General features: G+C 40.9%; 1 protein-coding gene across 1 annotated transcript in view; it reads left to right on the plus strand.

Annotated features, from left to right (window-relative positions):
• The window catches only part of CEMIP (cell migration inducing hyaluronidase 1), a 65104-nt gene that overhangs the window by 3722 nt on the left and 42515 nt on the right, over positions 1 to 18867 (plus strand). Inside the window, exons 3-10 of the mRNA XM_067555714.1 lie at positions 256 to 394; positions 2286 to 2522; positions 3857 to 4036; positions 9401 to 9471; positions 10254 to 10349; positions 11003 to 11124; positions 13616 to 13757; positions 14818 to 15009. Of these exons, the coding sequence (XP_067411815.1) occupies positions 256 to 394; positions 2286 to 2522; positions 3857 to 4036; positions 9401 to 9471; positions 10254 to 10349; positions 11003 to 11124; positions 13616 to 13757; positions 14818 to 15009 (1179 nt within the window). The remainder of the gene's footprint in view (positions 1 to 255; positions 395 to 2285; positions 2523 to 3856; positions 4037 to 9400; positions 9472 to 10253; positions 10350 to 11002; positions 11125 to 13615; positions 13758 to 14817; positions 15010 to 18867) is intronic.

Raw genomic sequence — 18867 nt, forward strand, 5'->3', positions numbered from 1 at the left:
TAACTCAAGTCCTCATTCAGTTTCGTATTCAGTCCTTCTCCATGCAAAACTCCATTGACTCCAGTGAGAGCTTGCCTAAGTAAAAACCAAATAAACCCTTTAGGATCTGACCCTAAAGCTGATTTTTGGGGCATATATTTGGCATTTCTCTGTGATGTAATTGGGAAAGCTAGCCCTGCTTTTTGCACAATAGCACCACTAACTTTGACTTGCTGTGCTCATGTTTTAAAACGTCATACCATTATTTTTCCTTAGGAAAACTGGTAATTAAAGACAACACACAGCCTATCATTTTGCGAACTCGACATATATTGATTGAAAATGGAGGAGAGCTACATATTGGCAGTGAGCTATGTCCATACCAAAGTAACGTGACTATCATCTTATATGGGCGGTAGGTACCTAAATAACATAAATCACCTTAGTGCTATATTTCTATATTATGCGCTCTCTCTCACAACACAGAAATACAAAATAACCATTGCAATTAAAGTTTTGTTGACATTAAACATAAATCATACAAGCAAAGGATGCTTTGTGAGAGGCTTCTTGGCCTATTGGGCCAATCAACTTAACTGGGGGGGGAGGAAGACACTTTGGGGCCTGGTTCCAATTCCTGTTTGACTTATCACAAAACTGCCATGTATTTCACCACCAACTGATCTGATTTGCAGCCTTGTTCAAGAGATTTTATAGCCTATCCATTCTTGTAAACATTTTAAAGTCCAAGGGAAAAAGGCCCAGCATTTCTATTATTTTCTTGCAGCGATGTTGATCAGAAATTCTCATGCCTAAATTTCTTTCCTTCATATGAAACAGAGAGAGGTAGCTTAGCCAAAGAATTAGACAACATTTTGTGCAAGATGTTCTGATGTTTCAACTTGGTAAATATTACTTTCTATTCACGTAGGTCTGGTTGATGCACAACTTTTGTATTGATATAACTACTTCAGCTAGGGCTGTGATTTGTTTAAACAAAAATAGTTATACAGTTACAACCTCTAGTGTGGACCAGAATAGCATATTCCCCTTTCCATATGGGAAAAGCTATCCCCGTGTAAGGCCATTTTATACCAATATAACCATATCCATACTAGCTGTGTTGTACTGCTCTAATTATACCAGTACAACTTGTGTGTGTAGACAAGCCTCCAAAGTGGAATGTCCGTAGTAATCTAAAAGAACAACAAACTAGTGATGATGAACCAGGTGCATTATCTAGATCAGTGGTTCCCAAGCTTTTTGGCTCAAGGGCCACAAATATCATTTTTACAACCCTGAAGGGCCACCAGTCTGTCAGCTCATAAAAGATGTATTGATGTGCACACCATTCAGGAGTACAAATCACTACGTATTTAAAGTAAACATTTAATGTAAAGCAAATTTAATAAAAATTTAACTGTTTAAAACAGTTACAAAGTTACACCTACTGATTACTCACAGTATGTCACACACTCACAGACAAAGCACTAGTGTAGATGAGTGACTGTCACTATACGTCGAAGCACATGGCCTGGCAGCTAAGTCATGATGGGTGGCCTGCTAAGTGCAGGCCGAACTGGAAGACACTGACTTTTAGAGTCCTGCCCCGCCTCAAGCATGGTGGGTCCTGGCTGCTCCACCAGCAACCCCTTCCCCCACTGAAGCCAGACAGAAGGAGTTCAGGGAGAAGGCAGCCTCCTCGCTGATCTCCCATTCCCCCGGCTGCAGCAGGGAAACTGCACGCATCCTGTAGCCCCGTGCACTCCTAGGTAGTGGCTCCCTTCTGCAGCCAGGGGGATGGGAGATCAGTGCTCCCCTCCCTCAGGCGCTGGGGTCCCTGCTGGAGCCAAGGGACCTACGTGGAGTGCTTTGCCATGCTCCCTGCTACAGCCGGGGGAGGGGAGCGCTAATCTCTCGTCCCCTTGGCTGCAGCAAGGAGCCTGCACCAGTCTTGTAGCCCCACAGCAACATGTTCCACCTGGGTCCCCAGGCAAGCGGAAGGGGAGCGGAGGGCCACTTTTGGCCCACAGGCCACCGGTTGGGAACCACCGATCTATATCCTAAATTGTCTCTGACCTCTGTTAGTTTTGTTTCAGACAGATAATTTATTTTCTATAGAGTCCCAGCATTTTGCATTCCTTAGGATCCCTTGAAGGAAATGCATTCTTAACCGTGTTGCTTCCTCACCTGTCGGGCAGTACCAGCACTTGGCGGGAGGCTTCTTGTTGATTAGATAGTAAAATATTCTGATTCATGCGTGCGTATGTGCGCGTGTGTGTATATATAATTTTTTTGTCTTACAGAGCAGATGATGGCATCCAGCCAGATGCTGCCTTTGGGCAAAAATATATTGGGGTCAGTCAAGGTGGAACTCTTGAGATCCATGGTGAGAAGAAGTTGTCCTGGACTTTTCTAAACAAGACTCTTCACCCTGGTGGCATGGAAGAAGGTGGCTACTACTTTGAAAGGAGCTGGGGGCATCGAGGTGTCATCGTCCATGTTATTGACCCAAAGACCGGGGGAGTCATCCATTCAGATCGGTGAGTCGGTTTAGAGCCATCAACATCTGGGAACCTTTGGCATTACCTTGAAGCTGCATCAAAGACCTATCAGAGACCGGCAAAGGGAATTTCCAGTGACAGATTTGTCGGTCCCATTGTATGCCTCACTACACCTCTTTGCAATTCAGTAATCTCTGTAAGTCGACTTCAGGCCCAATCCTGCAAGTTGAGTGACTTCAACTCCCTGCAAAGTCAGCAAGAGTAGATGGCACTCAGTGCCCTGCGGGATCAGGCCCTTACTGTGCATCAAAGAGGGTTATCATGGAATCCTTAGGCTTTTCTGGGCATGGCTACAGAAGGGAGCCTCCATAGGTAGACTTCCTTTCTGATGGGTCATTAGCAAGTACTAGATGTATTGCATACAAACTTATTGTTATTTATTTATTTTCGTTTTTGTGGTAGTTCCTAGGAACCCTAGGACCAGGAACCTATTGTGCAGGGAGCTGTAAAACACAGAACAAGCCCCAGTGAGATAACAATCCTAAGCAAACTAGTGTCCTAACCAGGCCCTGCAGAACTGCCTCAAACAAACCTCTCATTGACTTCAAAGGGAGTTGCTGACCCAGAGCTGCTGGCTGAGTCCCAACTGAAGCAGCACTGTAGTCTCACACCAGAATAAGTGATGCATTTTTTCCTTATACTAGCTTCAATCAAGCTTGTGTCGCTTCTCTAAGAAAACATGTTACCACTAATTAAGACAATTCCATTTTGAATACTTGAAGCTTTAAAAATGTTTAATAAAGAGCTGCTGATTATAGGTTTGGTTTTGTATTTCTGAGAGCTACAATTTTTTAAATGCAGGAGTGCCTCTTATTTCTAATACAGTGTTACAGAAGGAAATGACTCACAATCAAAAATTTATTACTCCAGTAATGGCATCTTTTTTTCATTAGGATAAAAAACAACCAAGCAAACAAACAATCCCACTATCCGAGAAAGTATATCAGTAAGCGGAGGAACAAATATATTTTTCTCTTTTCCTTCATACTTACCTACTTTTTTTCCAGTGGCCACTATTTCTCAAATGGGATGGTTATTGTCACAATTCTGCTGCTTCATTATCTAGATTGTAGGCAATTCTTTGAATCAGTTTTATGGAAAACCATAATGTATTCTTTTAAACAAGCCAGTATAATCATCACTCTGTTTCACTATTCTATAAACTAGCACTTTTTGGCAAGGGATGACGTATAATGGTATCTATAGCAATACAAACGTAGATTTTTTTTTTAATACCTATTTTTAACCTAGAAGAAATGTACAGAAGATGTGATGCCCCCTGGTGTAAATGCTTCTTCTTTTCTTTCTTTTAGATTCGATACCTACAAACTGAAAGGGGAAAGTGCCCGTCTTGTCCAGTATTTGAGTGAAATTGACAATGGCATGATCCTGTCAGTAGCAGTGAATGATGAAGGATCTAGAAACTTGGATGATTCAGCCAGGAAAGCAATGACCAAACTGGGCAGCAAGCATTTCCTCCATCTTGGGTTTAGGTATGTGCCTATCCTGCCAGTTCTGCCAGCACAGAGCCCTGATTATGCTTCTCATATACTCAAATAATTCCACTCTCTCAAAGGCACAAAGTTCTTTCACACTGAAAAGTTTTTCCTTTTTTCCGTGCGAACTTTTAGCAGTTAATTAAATAGTTTAAGATGCATTCAATGTCTATATTGGGCATTTTTATTAGGAGATTGAGGACTAACACATGATTCACATTAAAGGGATGTATTTTTCCATGATATTAACACCACAAGTTATCCATTCCTGTTTGTTTTCATGCCAGACCCTAGAGATTTAAGATGCATATCTAAATATATCCAGTGTACTGTATATACATATAGTTCTCTTGGGTAAACAAACTTTAGGGCTAGTGTAACAGCCATATAGCTGTGGCTAAATACATAGACAGACATTCTATACAATATATTATTTAACAAAACAAATATATATTTGGGATTTGTGCAGCACAAAATTTAGTATGCATTATATTTACCCTGTGGACTGTAAAACTCCCTTGGCCGATATACTGTATATGTTGGCACACAAACTATTTTTGAGAATATGTACTATTTGCCCAATTGGAGTCATTCTAGTTTATCACGTTGCTCTGCATTTAGGCACTTTTTAAAAAGTGGATGTGTGTTACCCAGTAGGTCATAGTCTATGTAACCTCTGAAGGAGACGTTATGGACCATTATTTAAAAATCCATCACAGCACTGATAACTGAGCCAAAGACCAATCTGTGTGAGCATGTATGGGACAATTAGGCACCTGCAGATGGAGTACTTTTTCGGTGTGGTATATAAGGATATTTAACTGTGAGAGTCCCATAAATGTTACAAGGAATTGAATGCACTGTGTTGAAAATTCTTAGTCTGCAAAAATAGGAAAAAAACCGACCAAACAAACAAAAAAAAACCCCACCTCAATCCTCGACATATTTTCTCCCAGATAGCCAGAGTCCATGCTATAGCCCAATGGCCTGCCAGATTTCTGTTTTAAGACTAGAATTGCAGAGGCAGAAAAAGACTGAAAATACTACTACTTTTTTCCAGTCCTGAAACGGAAGGAAAAAAGAATATTTTAAATTTCCAACTTCTTTACAATAGGTACTTATAAGGGAAACACCTGGAGAATCTAATTTATAGTGTTATGATTCAGCTCAGCCACGAACTAGCAGTTGCCATCAGAAAGGTAACACTTGCCATGCTGCTATCTGAGCTACTGTAGCATTTTTCTATATTTTAGAACAAGAAATAGTGGTGCCAACTCAGATATTTCTTGGTTGAGGGGCAACTTCTGATTTCCTCCCCTTTCCCTGGCTGGGATACCATTCCAGTGACTGCTCGTCCCCTCACAGGGACCCTCGATTTCCCTTGGCTGGGGAGTCTCCCCTCTCTCTTACCCACGCAGTGCATGAGCCAGTGCTGCCAGGAGTCGAGTTCTCATCAGGCTCCCTTGCACTCCGCCACACAGGAACAGACTCCCCATGCACCAGGTTGCAACACCATTTGGCCTGCGTGCTCTGCCATTTGGGTGGAGCACAGCCGAGCCAAATTTGAGTGGTATTGTGACCCTGTGCACCAGGCTGCAATGCTTCTCACTGAAATTTGGTCTGGCCACAGCTCTGTCTGTACAAAGGAGCAGTCAGGTCAAATTTCACTGGCGTTGTGCCCACGCAGCCAGAGTGCTGCTCTGGACTGCTCAGGCAGCAGCCTTACCAATTTAATACATGACCACTAAAAGTTGTCGGGCCACAGTCTCCCCAGCTCCACTATATATGGAATTTTGAGCAAGTGCAAAAACCTGGAGTTTGAAGGGAATTGCCCTCTTCTTATTGACAGGAAATAACAGTGGCATCTTAGATTACCATGATGTGGTAATTTATGGTAAATGTTGACCTTTTAATGGTGACCACTGTGTAACATACAGGTTTGTAAAACTACTAGCATCCTTGTACTAGTTAAGGGATAACATTTTCAAAAGTGGCGGATGTACCTCTGTCCCAATGACTTTTAATGAATCTTGGTCTCCTATGTCACTTGGGGCCAAATGTATAAAAATATTAAGTGTCTAAAGATATAGACAGGTGGCTAGTGGGATTTTCAAAAGCTCCTAAAGAGCTCCCATTGACTTTCAGTAGAAGTTCGACACCTAACTCACTTAGGCACTTCTGAAAATTCTGTTTTAAAATTTGTTCAGGAGAACAAACTAGCAAAGATTCTCTGTTTCACAATGCCCTAGTGCCTAATTCTCCATTTATAAATTATCAAAGCCTGGAATCCTTATTCAGGCAAAATTGCCACTGAGGACAATATTCCCTGAGTTTTGTTTGAGAAAGGATTGCAAGGTGTGGTCCACATATAACATTTTACCCACAGAAACACCCTGAAAAATGGACATGTCTGTATCCAGAACCAAATCCCAAACTGCACAACTGGCTCCTTTCTCTACACCAAGATGAACCCAAACCCTGAACCGGAACACCCTATTTTGGTTCTGAATTCTGCAGTTTGGATCCATGTGCAGAAACTCAACCACAAACATATTTGTAACCGAATCAGTTAGTAATAAAGATCATTATATCTGATCCCTTTCTCCTCTGCAATGCAGTAAATAGTTAGTTAGTTAGTAATGGAAATAGACTGGATTTTGAGATTTTTGTCATTTTTTAACCTGTGCCTTGATACTGCATATCAACAGCTACATGATCATACAATAAAGTATGAATGCCATGCTGCCTTTTGTTAGGTTTTTCCTCTGCAGTAGAGGTAGTGTTTTTCAGTGCACTGTACACTTAAGTACATTTTTAGTAAGGGCCTGTCAAAGGTAAAAAGTCCCTGCTCATTCTGAACAGTATAAAGCACTGTAGTTTTGTAAAAATTACTCTGGGCAATTTGCTAGATTATATATCCACCCTCTACCCTACGCTGCAGAGGCGGAGTCAGACAATGGGCAGTGGATTGATTGCTGTCTCTTTCTGATCACCCTAAAACATCTGTTGGCTTGATGGCTGGCTGACAGTACTAAATCAAACACCTGTGTGCCAGATCTACACAACTCGGTGTCTGTTGCTGGTGGCTGATTGTGAATGCTGCTGAGACAATAGTTGGTGCACCCCACTTAGTGATCTGGAGTAAGATATATTTGTCTCACATTTTTGAAAGTGCCAAATGAGTCACGGTACTCAGTCACTGCCTGGGTAATTTTCTGGTGCTGCATGGAGATAGATGGTTTTGATCTGTCTATCAATCTCCGCTTCTGTCACACTAAACTAGGCCCTGAGCTGCGGTAAATCAGCACTGCTCCCTTAAAGTCAAAGGAATGATGATTTTACAGCATCTGGCTCCCAATATTTGTTTGTTGTCCATTTGCTGAATCCAGAAAAGTCAGAATGAACAGAAGAGCTTCCCCTTCTTGTCTCACAGAGACATGAATATGCCCTTTAAATAATGAGCTGGTTTTTTTAAATAAATGAATCAAGACAAAGTCTTTCAGCACTTGCTGCTGACACAGTTGTTCTAATCAGAAGCTCACGCCGGCATCAATGCTACTCTGGGCTCAACCTGGAGTAAAGGAGAGTGGAATTCAGTCCTTGCATTTCATATCATCAGGACATGTTACATGTGGCTGCGTGCCTTAGGATGAACTGGCTTAAACATGCTATTAGCCATAAATTAACCCAGGGAACCAAGTACTGGGAAGAATGAAATGCGTGCAAATATTAGTTTAAGAACAAACTGAACCGTTCTTCAATATATTTTGAATGTCCTTGGCCTTGTTTATTTTTTAATAATATTTTTGTCATTTATTTTGATTTTTGTTAACCAAAAGGGAAAAAAAGGAGGGGAGGGGGGAGTCTGTCCTGCCTGCTGAGTGATAAAGTGTCATTTCTTCCACCATCCCATCCCTCTCTTTCTCTTTGGATGAAGATCACAGTGCTCCAATGCCTCTGGCACTTGGTGTACAGGAAAGTTTTCCAGCAGGAGCATCTGGCTCCCTGGCAGACGCCTCAGGAAGTTGTGTTGGCAACTTTGCAGCTTCCCTTGGGTCTGTGGTCAGGCCACTGATGAGCTGCTGGAGCTGCCTTGATTTTTGAGAAGTCATTTTCTTCAAATTAATGGTGTCTAAATATCACCCCCGTTCTCACCATGCATTTGTGTGGGACCATGGCTGCTACAGAGAGTCCGCTCCTACTGAAGTCCAGGGGAATTTAGCCATTGACTTCAGTGGGAGCAGGGATCGGGCCCTATTAAAGGTGAGAGAGCTGGTAATACAAAGTGTGTTTTGATAGTTGACTGTCAGCATCCCAATGTATTTTCCATAGAAGTCTGAGGGCAGGTTTTACCATCAAATGCAATGTGTGAGGTACTGGTTTGGATTCATGGCATGATGTCCTGACTTTATTGAAATCAGTGGAAGTTTTGCCAATAGACAGTGGATTTCACTAACAGGGTTTTTATTTGTTAAATCCAGGCTAAATGTTGGGGTCTCTCTACCATGGTGGAAGAGCCACAATGCACTTATTGTTCTGTTGTGATGCACGTTATTAATTAACAGCATGCATGGCTGAAGTCTATTTAAACACAAAACAGTAAATCACAGGCAGCAGCAGGACAAACTCAGATTAGTGCCTTTCTCTAGAGGGTCCATCTCCGAGGTTGAGAGGACAATTTAGTCTCTGTTCTTTAAACCTGTTCAGATCACGTGCTAGTGTTTCCAGTGTTGCTGATAACTGTCTAGTACACACTGGACCAATTCCAACTACGGCCATCAGACAGCAACAAACTTCACTTATTACTGATCGGGGGCTGGAACTGAGCCAGTGATCATGGCTCAAACTTTTTATTCCTAATCGGAGTTTGAAATGAAGAAAATATATATTCAGAGCATATCCATGCACCTTTTGCCAGCAAATCAATAAAACGGAGTTCATTATAAATCTCCATGGCTCACGACTGGCTGAAATCTGACGTACAAGATTTCAATTTGCTTAACCAAATTTGGCTGTCTGAAAGTTCTTTTGAAAAAAATAGAAGATTTGCTGCCATCCAAAGCATTGCCAGTGTCACATGTTACTATCACATGAAAACCTCTTTAGAAACCTGTTACATTTATACAACACTATGATTAATTATATCAAGAAGGGATTTATCTTTGAACTTCATTTCTCTTGTTGCATATTTAGCAAAGAAATATAAAGTGTTAAGATATTTTCAGTGTTAAACGAACTGCAGTGTCACGTAAATCTGTCTGTTTTGAAGATGGTGCACCAGGGAGGAGAAAACAAATGATATAACAAAGCATGCAGGTAACACATGAAATAATATGATCACTTCTCATCTTGATTTCTCAGGCATCCTTGGAGTTTCATTACAGTAAAAGGAAACCCTTCGTCTTCTGTTGAAGACCACATTGAATATCTAGGTAAGGCACAACAAATGCCTGCTTGAAATTGCCTAGGCATGTTCCTCTCTGGCATAATTCCATGGAAGTCAGTGGAATTTGTTCCATGACATTTGTACTGTCTGACACTACACTACATTGAAACTGTGAGCAGGAGATGCACAAAAGCCTTACCTCCTGACTTCTCCCCATGCTGTGATGCAGTTGGATGGGATTTGACACAGGCTACTCTCACCCAGAAATACAGGACCAGATTTTCAGCTAGTATAAATCAGTATGGCGCCATTAAAGCCAGATTATGTATTCTCTTTTTTGGCATAAATCAGTGGAACTATCTCCGTTAACATGAGATGAAAAGCTGAGACATGATATTCTATAAGGATAGTCAAAACCCTGCAGCCTATAATAGTTGTTGAGGCTATTTGCTGTGGAATACCATAGTATTTTCTAAATAAAGATAATGACCTGGTTTGTCAAAATGTAAACTAGCAAATGAAAAATGCAAAATAAAACAAAAAACATGATTTTCTTAATTCACTTGATTTTTTTTTTTTAATTTTGATTGAGGATTCCTCCCCTCTTGCAAAGGCAAAGTCCAAGCAGAAGGAAAGGATCTGAAAAATCATTCCAAGAACAGGAACTCTTTTTTTTTTTTTTTTTTTGCTGCAAACTTTGAAGGCAATTATGGAATCTGCTCTAGACTTCCAAGAGACAAACACACAGACTTGCTCCATTGCTTACTAAGCCTTATCATCTATCCTTTGCAAACCAGGGAATTGTTAATAATTGTTGCTGTTTTACAGGACACAAAGGATCAGCTGTGGCCAAAGTGTTCAAACTGTTCCAGGCTGAGAATGGAGAGCATTTTAATGTGTCTGCAACTAGTGAGTGGGTTCAAGGTGAGACATCTGTTTGCCACCTAGCAGAGTGACAGAGCTTAAACAGTGCTAATTGCTTTTTGAAATATTCCTTTTTATCACACCAATCACCTGTCCTCTATTTAGAAAGAGGGTCTGATATCTGCTAACTAAAGTTGTCTTTAACCCAGACAAGAACACAAGCAGAATCTCACTTTCCAACCCCTGCAAGACTCACTGTATAATTTGAATCCTTTGTCTTTTTTGCATTGAATGTGAAAGTCCATGGCTAAAATCAAACCAACATATATCCGCTTATTTCTTTGGATTATGTGGTCACCAATTCTCAGAATGGTGTTTCAACTAACAAACAGCAACTGATTACTACCTGATTTGAATATATACCGAGGGCTCCAGGGAGAAGGGGACAATTTGAATCCCACGGCTGTTAGAAATGCTCATGCTACATGCTCAAATCCCGTAGCTTTTAATAACTCCATGGTCCCTTGCCTTGCTATCTTTCATAGCATCAGTAAAGCAGCTGACAGACTGGCAATGAGAGCCAGGAACTAGGCAGTTATTGAAGAAACTTGTTTAATGATATTTGAGACTAAATTAGGCTCAGTGCATTTGTGCTGCATTTATTAAGCATGGCTTTCTATAAAATGATCTTTCCTGTTTGTGCTTTTCTCCAGATGTAGAGTGGACAGAGTGGTTTGAGAAGCCCGAAAAGTCAAGATCCAAAGACATGGAGAAACTTTCTGACCTCCGAGCAGCAAACCCAGGCAAAATCTGTAGTCACCCCATTGATATCCAGGTAGAACAAACTCCCCATTTTCCCCATAGGTTAGCTTGCCTGTTGTGCATAACAATATAGTAAGCAACCAGCTGGGGCATCAGTCTGGAAGGTTCTAGTAGACCTCAGGCCTTCTTGGTGATGCAGTGTTGTGAGGGTGAATATATTTAGTTTCTCTATGAAAGCTGTTGCCTCTCCTGCTGCTTTTGCATGTCGATTGGCTAAGATACTGGCACATTTTTAACACTAATGGGAGGCTCATAAAACTGAGAAACTATTCCTCATTCTGAGCCTGATCCTGCAACCATTATTCACACAACCAGTCCCAGTTCAGTCAATAGGACTACTGTTGTGAAGAAGGGTTGTAGAATTGGGCCCTCTTCAGCATGTTCTCACTTCTGGAACATGGAATGCTGCAGAAGGGGTTCCGGACAGCATAGATGCCAAAAATATGTGGCTTCCTACAGGAAGATTAAGGGAAAAAGAGAGGATGGAAATTTCCAAGGGTCTAAAATGGCCTTGGAATAGAAGCGACCTTAAAAATTAAGCACAGAATGTGTATATATACTAAATATGTCTTGTGTGTGTGTGTGTGTGTGTGTGTGTGTGTGTGTGTAAAATGTATATATTAAAACTACAGGTTGCACTAGGTAATGAGGGGAAATGTGTTTGGTCTTGCAGTCACATTTTAAAGTCCATTGATTTTTTCTTTTGTAGAAAGAAGTTTGAATTCTATTCAGTGCTAACCATGTAATTAAATCCTCAAATGCACACGTTGAGGGGAAAACATATTGTGATTGCAAAAGCTATTTAAGGCATGAAGGAAAAATTGCTTTTATTGCCCTATGCCTGCTACATACTTAAATGTCCAGTTGATAACGTTCTGCAGTTCAAGTGCTACTTGGCCGCAGACAATAAAATGATTGGTACTGGGGGGGGGGGGGGGGGGGGTTTATAGGGCTGGCTTGAGCATTAGGGCATGTAGGAAATGATCCAGCAAACTTCTATTCACCTGAGTAGCCCTTGCTCACAAGAATAGTTACATTGAAGTTAATTGGACTACCCATGCAATAAGGAGCCCCTGTGTGAGCAAGGGCTTCCAGGACTGAATCTTCATTTTAATCTCCTAGTGAACAATGAGGGGGAAAAACTGCTCCACGATTACTTGCCAGGTCCATGTTAAAACTGACTCCAGATGCATTTTGGTTTTGTTTGTGTTGAAAGAGGGAATTCAGTTCAGAACATGAGCCACTAGGCCAGATACTAATTTAACTCATAGTTGCTTTTGTTCACATGGATTAAAAGTGAAACAAGAAACACACTTTTCTGTTCCTGAAAAATTATAAATCATGAGCCACTAAATCCCCTGCTGATATAAATGATGGTAGCCCATTGACTTCGCTGAGGATCTCTTTTTAAAATGGTCTTAATTGAATAATTAGAGCTAGCCTGCCCCAACAATGCTGAGCACAGGAAGAATCCAAACGAAACAAGAAATTTGTAGCCAGGAGCATGTTTCTTCAGGAACAGTCCCATAGATTGCACTGAGAGTGTCCCTATGATTGCAGCTGATTTGCACGAGTAAGAGTTGCATGATCAGGGCCCCTAATTTAAAGGGTGACTCATTTATGACCCTAGTGCCTTTTTTAAAATAAACGAAGGTTATTTGGCTGGTCCTGTGCAACGTGTAGCATTTTTATGCAGTGGCGAAATGTGTTGCAAACTGGGGGCTAGACTGTGGTATTGGATCCCAGCCCTGGGGGGGGATGGTATGGACTAGACTGCCCCAGGATGATCGCACACACGAGAGTGTGTGGATGTTGCATCATCCCTTGGGATGGTGTAACTGATTTCTCCCCCTCCCCCCAGCATGCCCAGCCAGCTCCCCAAGCTCATTTGTATGTGGGAGTGCACAGGCTCACCTCTTCTTGCCCCTTTTGGGACAATTTGTGGCCCCTGGGTATGTGGGGGAGCATTCCTAGCACTCCCTGAGTCTAGAGAGAGCAATTATCCCTGGCCCTTGCACAGGAGAGAGAAGACTCCCACCTATTTCTCCTTCAAGGATCAGACACAGTCTGGCCCCAGGTAATGAAAAGAGAAAAGTTAAGCTTCTTGAAAGCCATGAGTTTGTCTGGGCCCATCCGTCTGCATTCAGAGACTGAAGCTGACCTCAAACTAGTGGTGTGCTGAAATCTAGGGAAACAAGGCAGCGTAGCAAAGCTCAGAATACTGTTTCCACAAATACCCATAGACCTAATATAGATGTGGGAGTGACACAATTCACCTAGTAATGAATTCATGTGGCCTGCATATAAAAGGTTATTGTGCATGAACCAACTAGGGTATATAACTGGATTCTACCGAAGATCATTCGTCCTGTTTTTATTACATGAACACTTTGCATCATCTAAATGCTAAGTGATAACCCTCTCTGCATGCAGGGAGAGAGAGTAAGAGGATGTGAACTCATTCATGTGTGACCACCCTATGTGCATTTCTATTCTCATCCTAGGCAGCTACACTTGCTGGAGCCAATTTGACAACAGAGGTTTTCTACAAAAGCGGCCATGATTATAGATTTATGTGCCATGGCCAGGATCAGACAGACGAAGGCTGCCGAAATTACCAAGTGCGGTTCCTGTGTGGCAAACCTGGTATGTGGCTTACTTTTTAAAGCTCAGCTGCCATGTCATGCAGAGCAGAAATTACATTTTCCATTTTCCTGTTTCTGAGCTGGCTGTTTTATAGGACGAAGAAAGTCGATACCAAACGTAATAATCCATTTGGGAAATCCTTTGATTTCCATGTTGTGTTCTTTGCTTTCCTCTGCTGTCCAGGTCCCTGAGTTCCCCTCTCTGAGCACTTAGCCACAGGTAGACAGGATGGGCCAAATACAGACCTGATGGAGCACTTCCTACTCATATCTATGGGAGTAACACCTATTTCCCGTAGAACTGAATTTGGTCTGATGTAGTTACTCAAGCTGAGTGTGTTGAGGTGAACACAGATGATCTACTGAAAGCTTATCTCCTAGATTCTTGAGCACTAAGTGGAATGACACGGTGGTGTTACCAAAACCCAGTAATACAGTACAAATACTTGGCAAGACCTATAACAATCTCCACGCTTCCTGAAGCATTTCAGGATGGGGCAGGCAAGCGAGGAGACTGTGTTTCATGCTAATGATGTTGGGAGACAACCGTGTTTTTCAAAGTAATAATTCCTTTTGCAATTATTCATTTAAGCAAAACCTGCCCTCGTGCCGGTCATTACATGTGATTCTTTAATGATCATTTAGTAGGGAGATAAAGATGGAAGGCAGTTATCTTTGTTGGAAAAAACAGTCATTATGTTAAAGACCACTTCTGGGAGGTTTATTGCTACTGTAAATAACAGTGCAGAGCACCCATAATTGCTGGAGCTAAGTGGGTGTGGTGAGCTGAGCCACTAAGGGCTACATTTAAATTTAGTTAAATGGTTAGTGGAAAATCTACTTGCCAATAACTAATGAATAGGCCTTTTTTGTTTGTTTGTTTGTTTGTTTTTGGTTTCACAAACCGAACCCAACCGAGAACATGCTGGGGAGAGCTGTATCATTTGTGTAGGATCACTAAACTACTACATTTTGTTGGTGTCAAAAATGCCAAGTAAAGTTAGCAGACAATTTAAGGTTCAGTGAGCTGAATTCTCTGCCATCCCCTTTTTGCTTCCTAGTGAGACCAAAGCTTACTGTAACCATTGATACCAACGTGAACAGCACAATCTTGAGGTTGGCAGATGATGCACGATCATGGAAGGCTGGAGATAGGCTTGTTGTTGCCAGTACGGATTATTCCATGTACCAGGCAGAAGAATTCCAAGTATTGCCGTGCAGAGCCTGTGGGTCTAATGAGGTCAAAGTAGCAGGTGAGGATTTATCGTGTCATTTGCATGTTACTCTGGGCATATTCCTCTCTCCTTTAGACACAAAGCAGCACCATTTAAATCAACGGGGTTGCACAGATGTGAATGAGAGCTGAATTTGTCCTTCGGTTTGCTATTGACACCTGTATCTTTTGCTATTTATCTGTGAGTTTTCCATCTTTCTTCCTTAGCATCCAGCTCTTGATCTTGTCTCTGTCTTGATCTTGGGCCTAAGCTTATAGAATTTAAGGGATGCAAATGCTCTAGAAGTTTTTCTTTTCTAGATGACCATCTCAAATCTGGAACAGGTTGCTGGTTGTGAAAAATCATTGCTGTCTAATTGTTCTTCAGTGGTCTAAATCCAGTTAAAAAATACAGCCACCACAAAGTGGCACCTTTATTGTCAATTTCAGCAGAAGCAAAGATGTCAGGGAGGAGATTTTCTAAAGCACAGCAAATGGCTTCTAAATCTTCTCCGGCATCTGTGAGGTCCTCTTTCCTTTCCAGAACTTGGTTTTGGGACATTGATGTGGAGTGTGGAGAAATAGTGCAATAGCTACCCATTCTGTCACCAGATGGAGAACTTCCCAGTACCGTCCTTTACCACAACAAAAATACATTTAAAATGTAAAAAATATGCCATAGATGAGGCCATATTCTTATGGTGATATTTGCACAGCGTGGTAATTCAGACATGTTACCTTATACCTTGCCAGTGTTTAAGTGAGAGATAATAATGATGAGTCAGATTCATTTGAGGAGAGCTTTTTTTTACATACACCTATTGTAAATTCATTTTGAGAAAACTTACTCCCACTTAGAACAATCAGTGTGACAGTTTGCTCAGCTCTGCAACATTAACTACTTCATTATCATTATCTCTGATGCAGCCCTTTCTGAAGGATACAAGCGTTTCTGCCTGCACTGGCTTTTTGGAAGGACTCTATCCTTTTTGCCTGTCAAACAATGAATGACTAATGGTTAAGCCAAGAAAAATATTATTCTAACTTAGAATGCATCATAGTCTTATGACTTAAGATGACAAATACTCTCAAAGAGAATATGTCTACCCGCTGAATATTATTCTCAAACAATAGTTGAGCTATTGGAAAAACTGCATCAATCCATAATGATACAAAGTACATTATGAGAACAATCTTGAAAATAGTCAATAAAAATTAAGACCACAGATTAATAAATTTCTAAGACTCTCTTCAGTATCTTAGTGGATCCCTAAATGTCTATAATTTATTTATATTCATCTTGTACAAAATTTCCATTGAGTTAATATTAGGGATGTGAACAGACAGGAAAAAAAAAAAAAAAAAGCCATGTGATTTCCAGTAGAGCTCTAAGTGGAAATACTTGTTGAAGTATTAGTGCTTTTCCAGAGGGGTAGCTGTGTTAGTCTGTATACAGCAAAAACAACGAGAGTTCTGTGGCACTTTAAAGACTAACAAATTTCTGCAGGTATAATAAGCTTTTAGGGGCTGCAACCCAGATGCATCTGGTGAAGTGGGTTGCAGCCCCTGAAAGCTTATGCCTGCAGAAATTTGTTAATCTTTAAGGTGCTGCAGGACTCTCGTTGCTTTTATTTGTGCTGTTTCCAATTAGTTGTTAGGATAATTTGGACATCCCTTTTATTACTACAGATGACACACACTGGGGCCAAAGTCTGCCCTGACTTACATCCCTGCAACTTCATTGATGTCAATGGAATTTCACAGGTTATATGTCAGGGCACAATCTGACCCAGTAATAATTGCATCCAGCTTTCTTGTAGCAAAATCACATGCACTAAAAATGGAAGAATGTTGCCTGACTCTGACATAGTTCAGCCTAGTTTGAAGGAAATAATGTGAAGGTTTGAAATCTCCTCCATCCTCATGAGAAGACAAGTGCCTCAGAAGGTCAATGGAATGTCCTGTATGCAATCAACTTGGGACTTCAGCCTTGGGTTCTCATTCCGTTCTTCTCTGTGACGGCATTTAAAATGACTAGTAAGCGGTGGGCCCAATCCTGCAGCGCTTACACAGGTGAACAGTTCCATTGTATCCTATTCACCTAACCTGCAGGATTGGGCATTGAGCTATGCTCAGAACAGACTATATTTTTCTGTCTTCTTGCACAGTCTCCTGCCTCCTTCACAGTTTTCCTTACCAGTTCCAATGAAGGATCTTCGTACAGACAGTTTGATTTAGGAACTGAAAGCTCCAAAAATCTGCCCATTGTAAATAACAAATTATAAAAACACTTCTACTCATAATAGGGTTTGTCCCCTTTAACCAGTTAGTTTGGGAAGGGGATGGGAGGAGGTTGTTTCCTTTTTGGTTTAGTTTTTTTTACAAAAAAAAAAAACCACCCCAAAAAATGTAAATGTCAGGATTAAACTACTTACCAGTGCCCATTTAATAACATGGCTATGAGGACTTTGTGGAACATCAACTTGACAGAGCAAAAGTCTAATGATGATCAATATTCTAATGTTTTAATAATATTTTAATAGATACAGCTTTGGATATTTTTGTCAGGTAAGTTAAGCTAGTTAGCCAGCTCATATGCTATTTATATTTGACACTTCCTGCTGAGAAATTGTACTTATTTTACTGACTAGAAGTTAAAAAGATGAGTATTAGAAGAGCTCTACAGGTGGGATTTTTAAAAGAGCCTAACGGAGTTAGATACCCAACTCTCCTTGGATTTCGATTGGATTTGGGTGCCTAACTCTTATGGATCTTTGAAAATTCCAGCCCAATTAGTTAATTCAGGCACCTAAGGGACCATTCTTGCAAACACTTACTCAGGTGGGTAGTTGTAGTGATTTCAAAGCAGTTACTTCCATGAGGCTCAGACTCATGGAGGTCACTAGTCCCAGTAAAATTGTCACTTATTTAAATGGAACTCCTTCCCCTTCCTCCTCCTCTTGTTTAACTTTTCTTCACTTGTCGTTTTTATGTCTAGATTATTTTCTGTGGGGGAATTGACTGAAAGTGTTTTATCTCTGGACTTTGCAAAGCTGGGAGAACACAGTGCAAGTTAGAAGAGGGAGAGAAGGAAGGAAGGAAGGGTTGTGTTATTACAGTAGAACAGGATAGGATGAAAGAGCAATTATTTCTTGTGGTTTCCCTGGAAAACCAATCTTATCTTTGAGGCTGTCTATGCAGTTACTAACAATAAGTTACTAACAATAATGGATTAAATGACCTTTTGTACATATCCTGTACTTGGCAAAGTATGATTTTAAAAAAACAAAACAAAACTCTACTTGTAGTTGGCATAATTACTCAAATTATCCCTCTCATTAGTAAATCTGGGATTATAACTGCATCACACACACATCTTGAATCCAACTGGAATGGCTGCAGAGATTGAATAGTTGTGAAGTGTTACTGGATTTGCTATCGGGCAATGCTAAAATATGGGAGAAGAGATTTAGAATTAGAATACTTACCTCAGAACAGATGTGGAGACCATTTCTCCATTCCAGCATAACTACATTAGCTGGCTTATTGATCTCTTCTACACTAAGCTAGAAGGAAAATACTTTATCTCTTGTCTTCTAAGATACGCCACATTCAGCCATCTCTTCAAAAGATATTGAGCCTGATTCTCCATTGAGTCACTGGTAGCACTTTATACTCATTATGCCCTGTTGCAAATGACTAAAAGGTGCAGAGCAATGGAGAGTCTTGTCCTTAGTGTTCAGGTTTCTTATATGCACTCAAAAGTTTAGATGCTGATTTAAACTCCCCAAACCTTCTCCAGATGTGCACCGTTTAGCTTGAAAACCTCAGGAGACCACATTTCTTGTGCGTTTTCTGGCACTGTCTGCTGTGGGTCAGGCAGGAAACATCATAAAAA

This window comes from Emydura macquarii, unplaced genomic scaffold (genome assembly GCF_026122565.2).
Source record: "Emydura macquarii macquarii isolate MOO-44397 ecotype Brisbane River unplaced genomic scaffold, CSIRO-AGI_Emac_v2 contig_1644, whole genome shotgun sequence".
Classification (NCBI taxonomy): domain Eukaryota; kingdom Metazoa; phylum Chordata; order Testudines; family Chelidae; genus Emydura; species Emydura macquarii.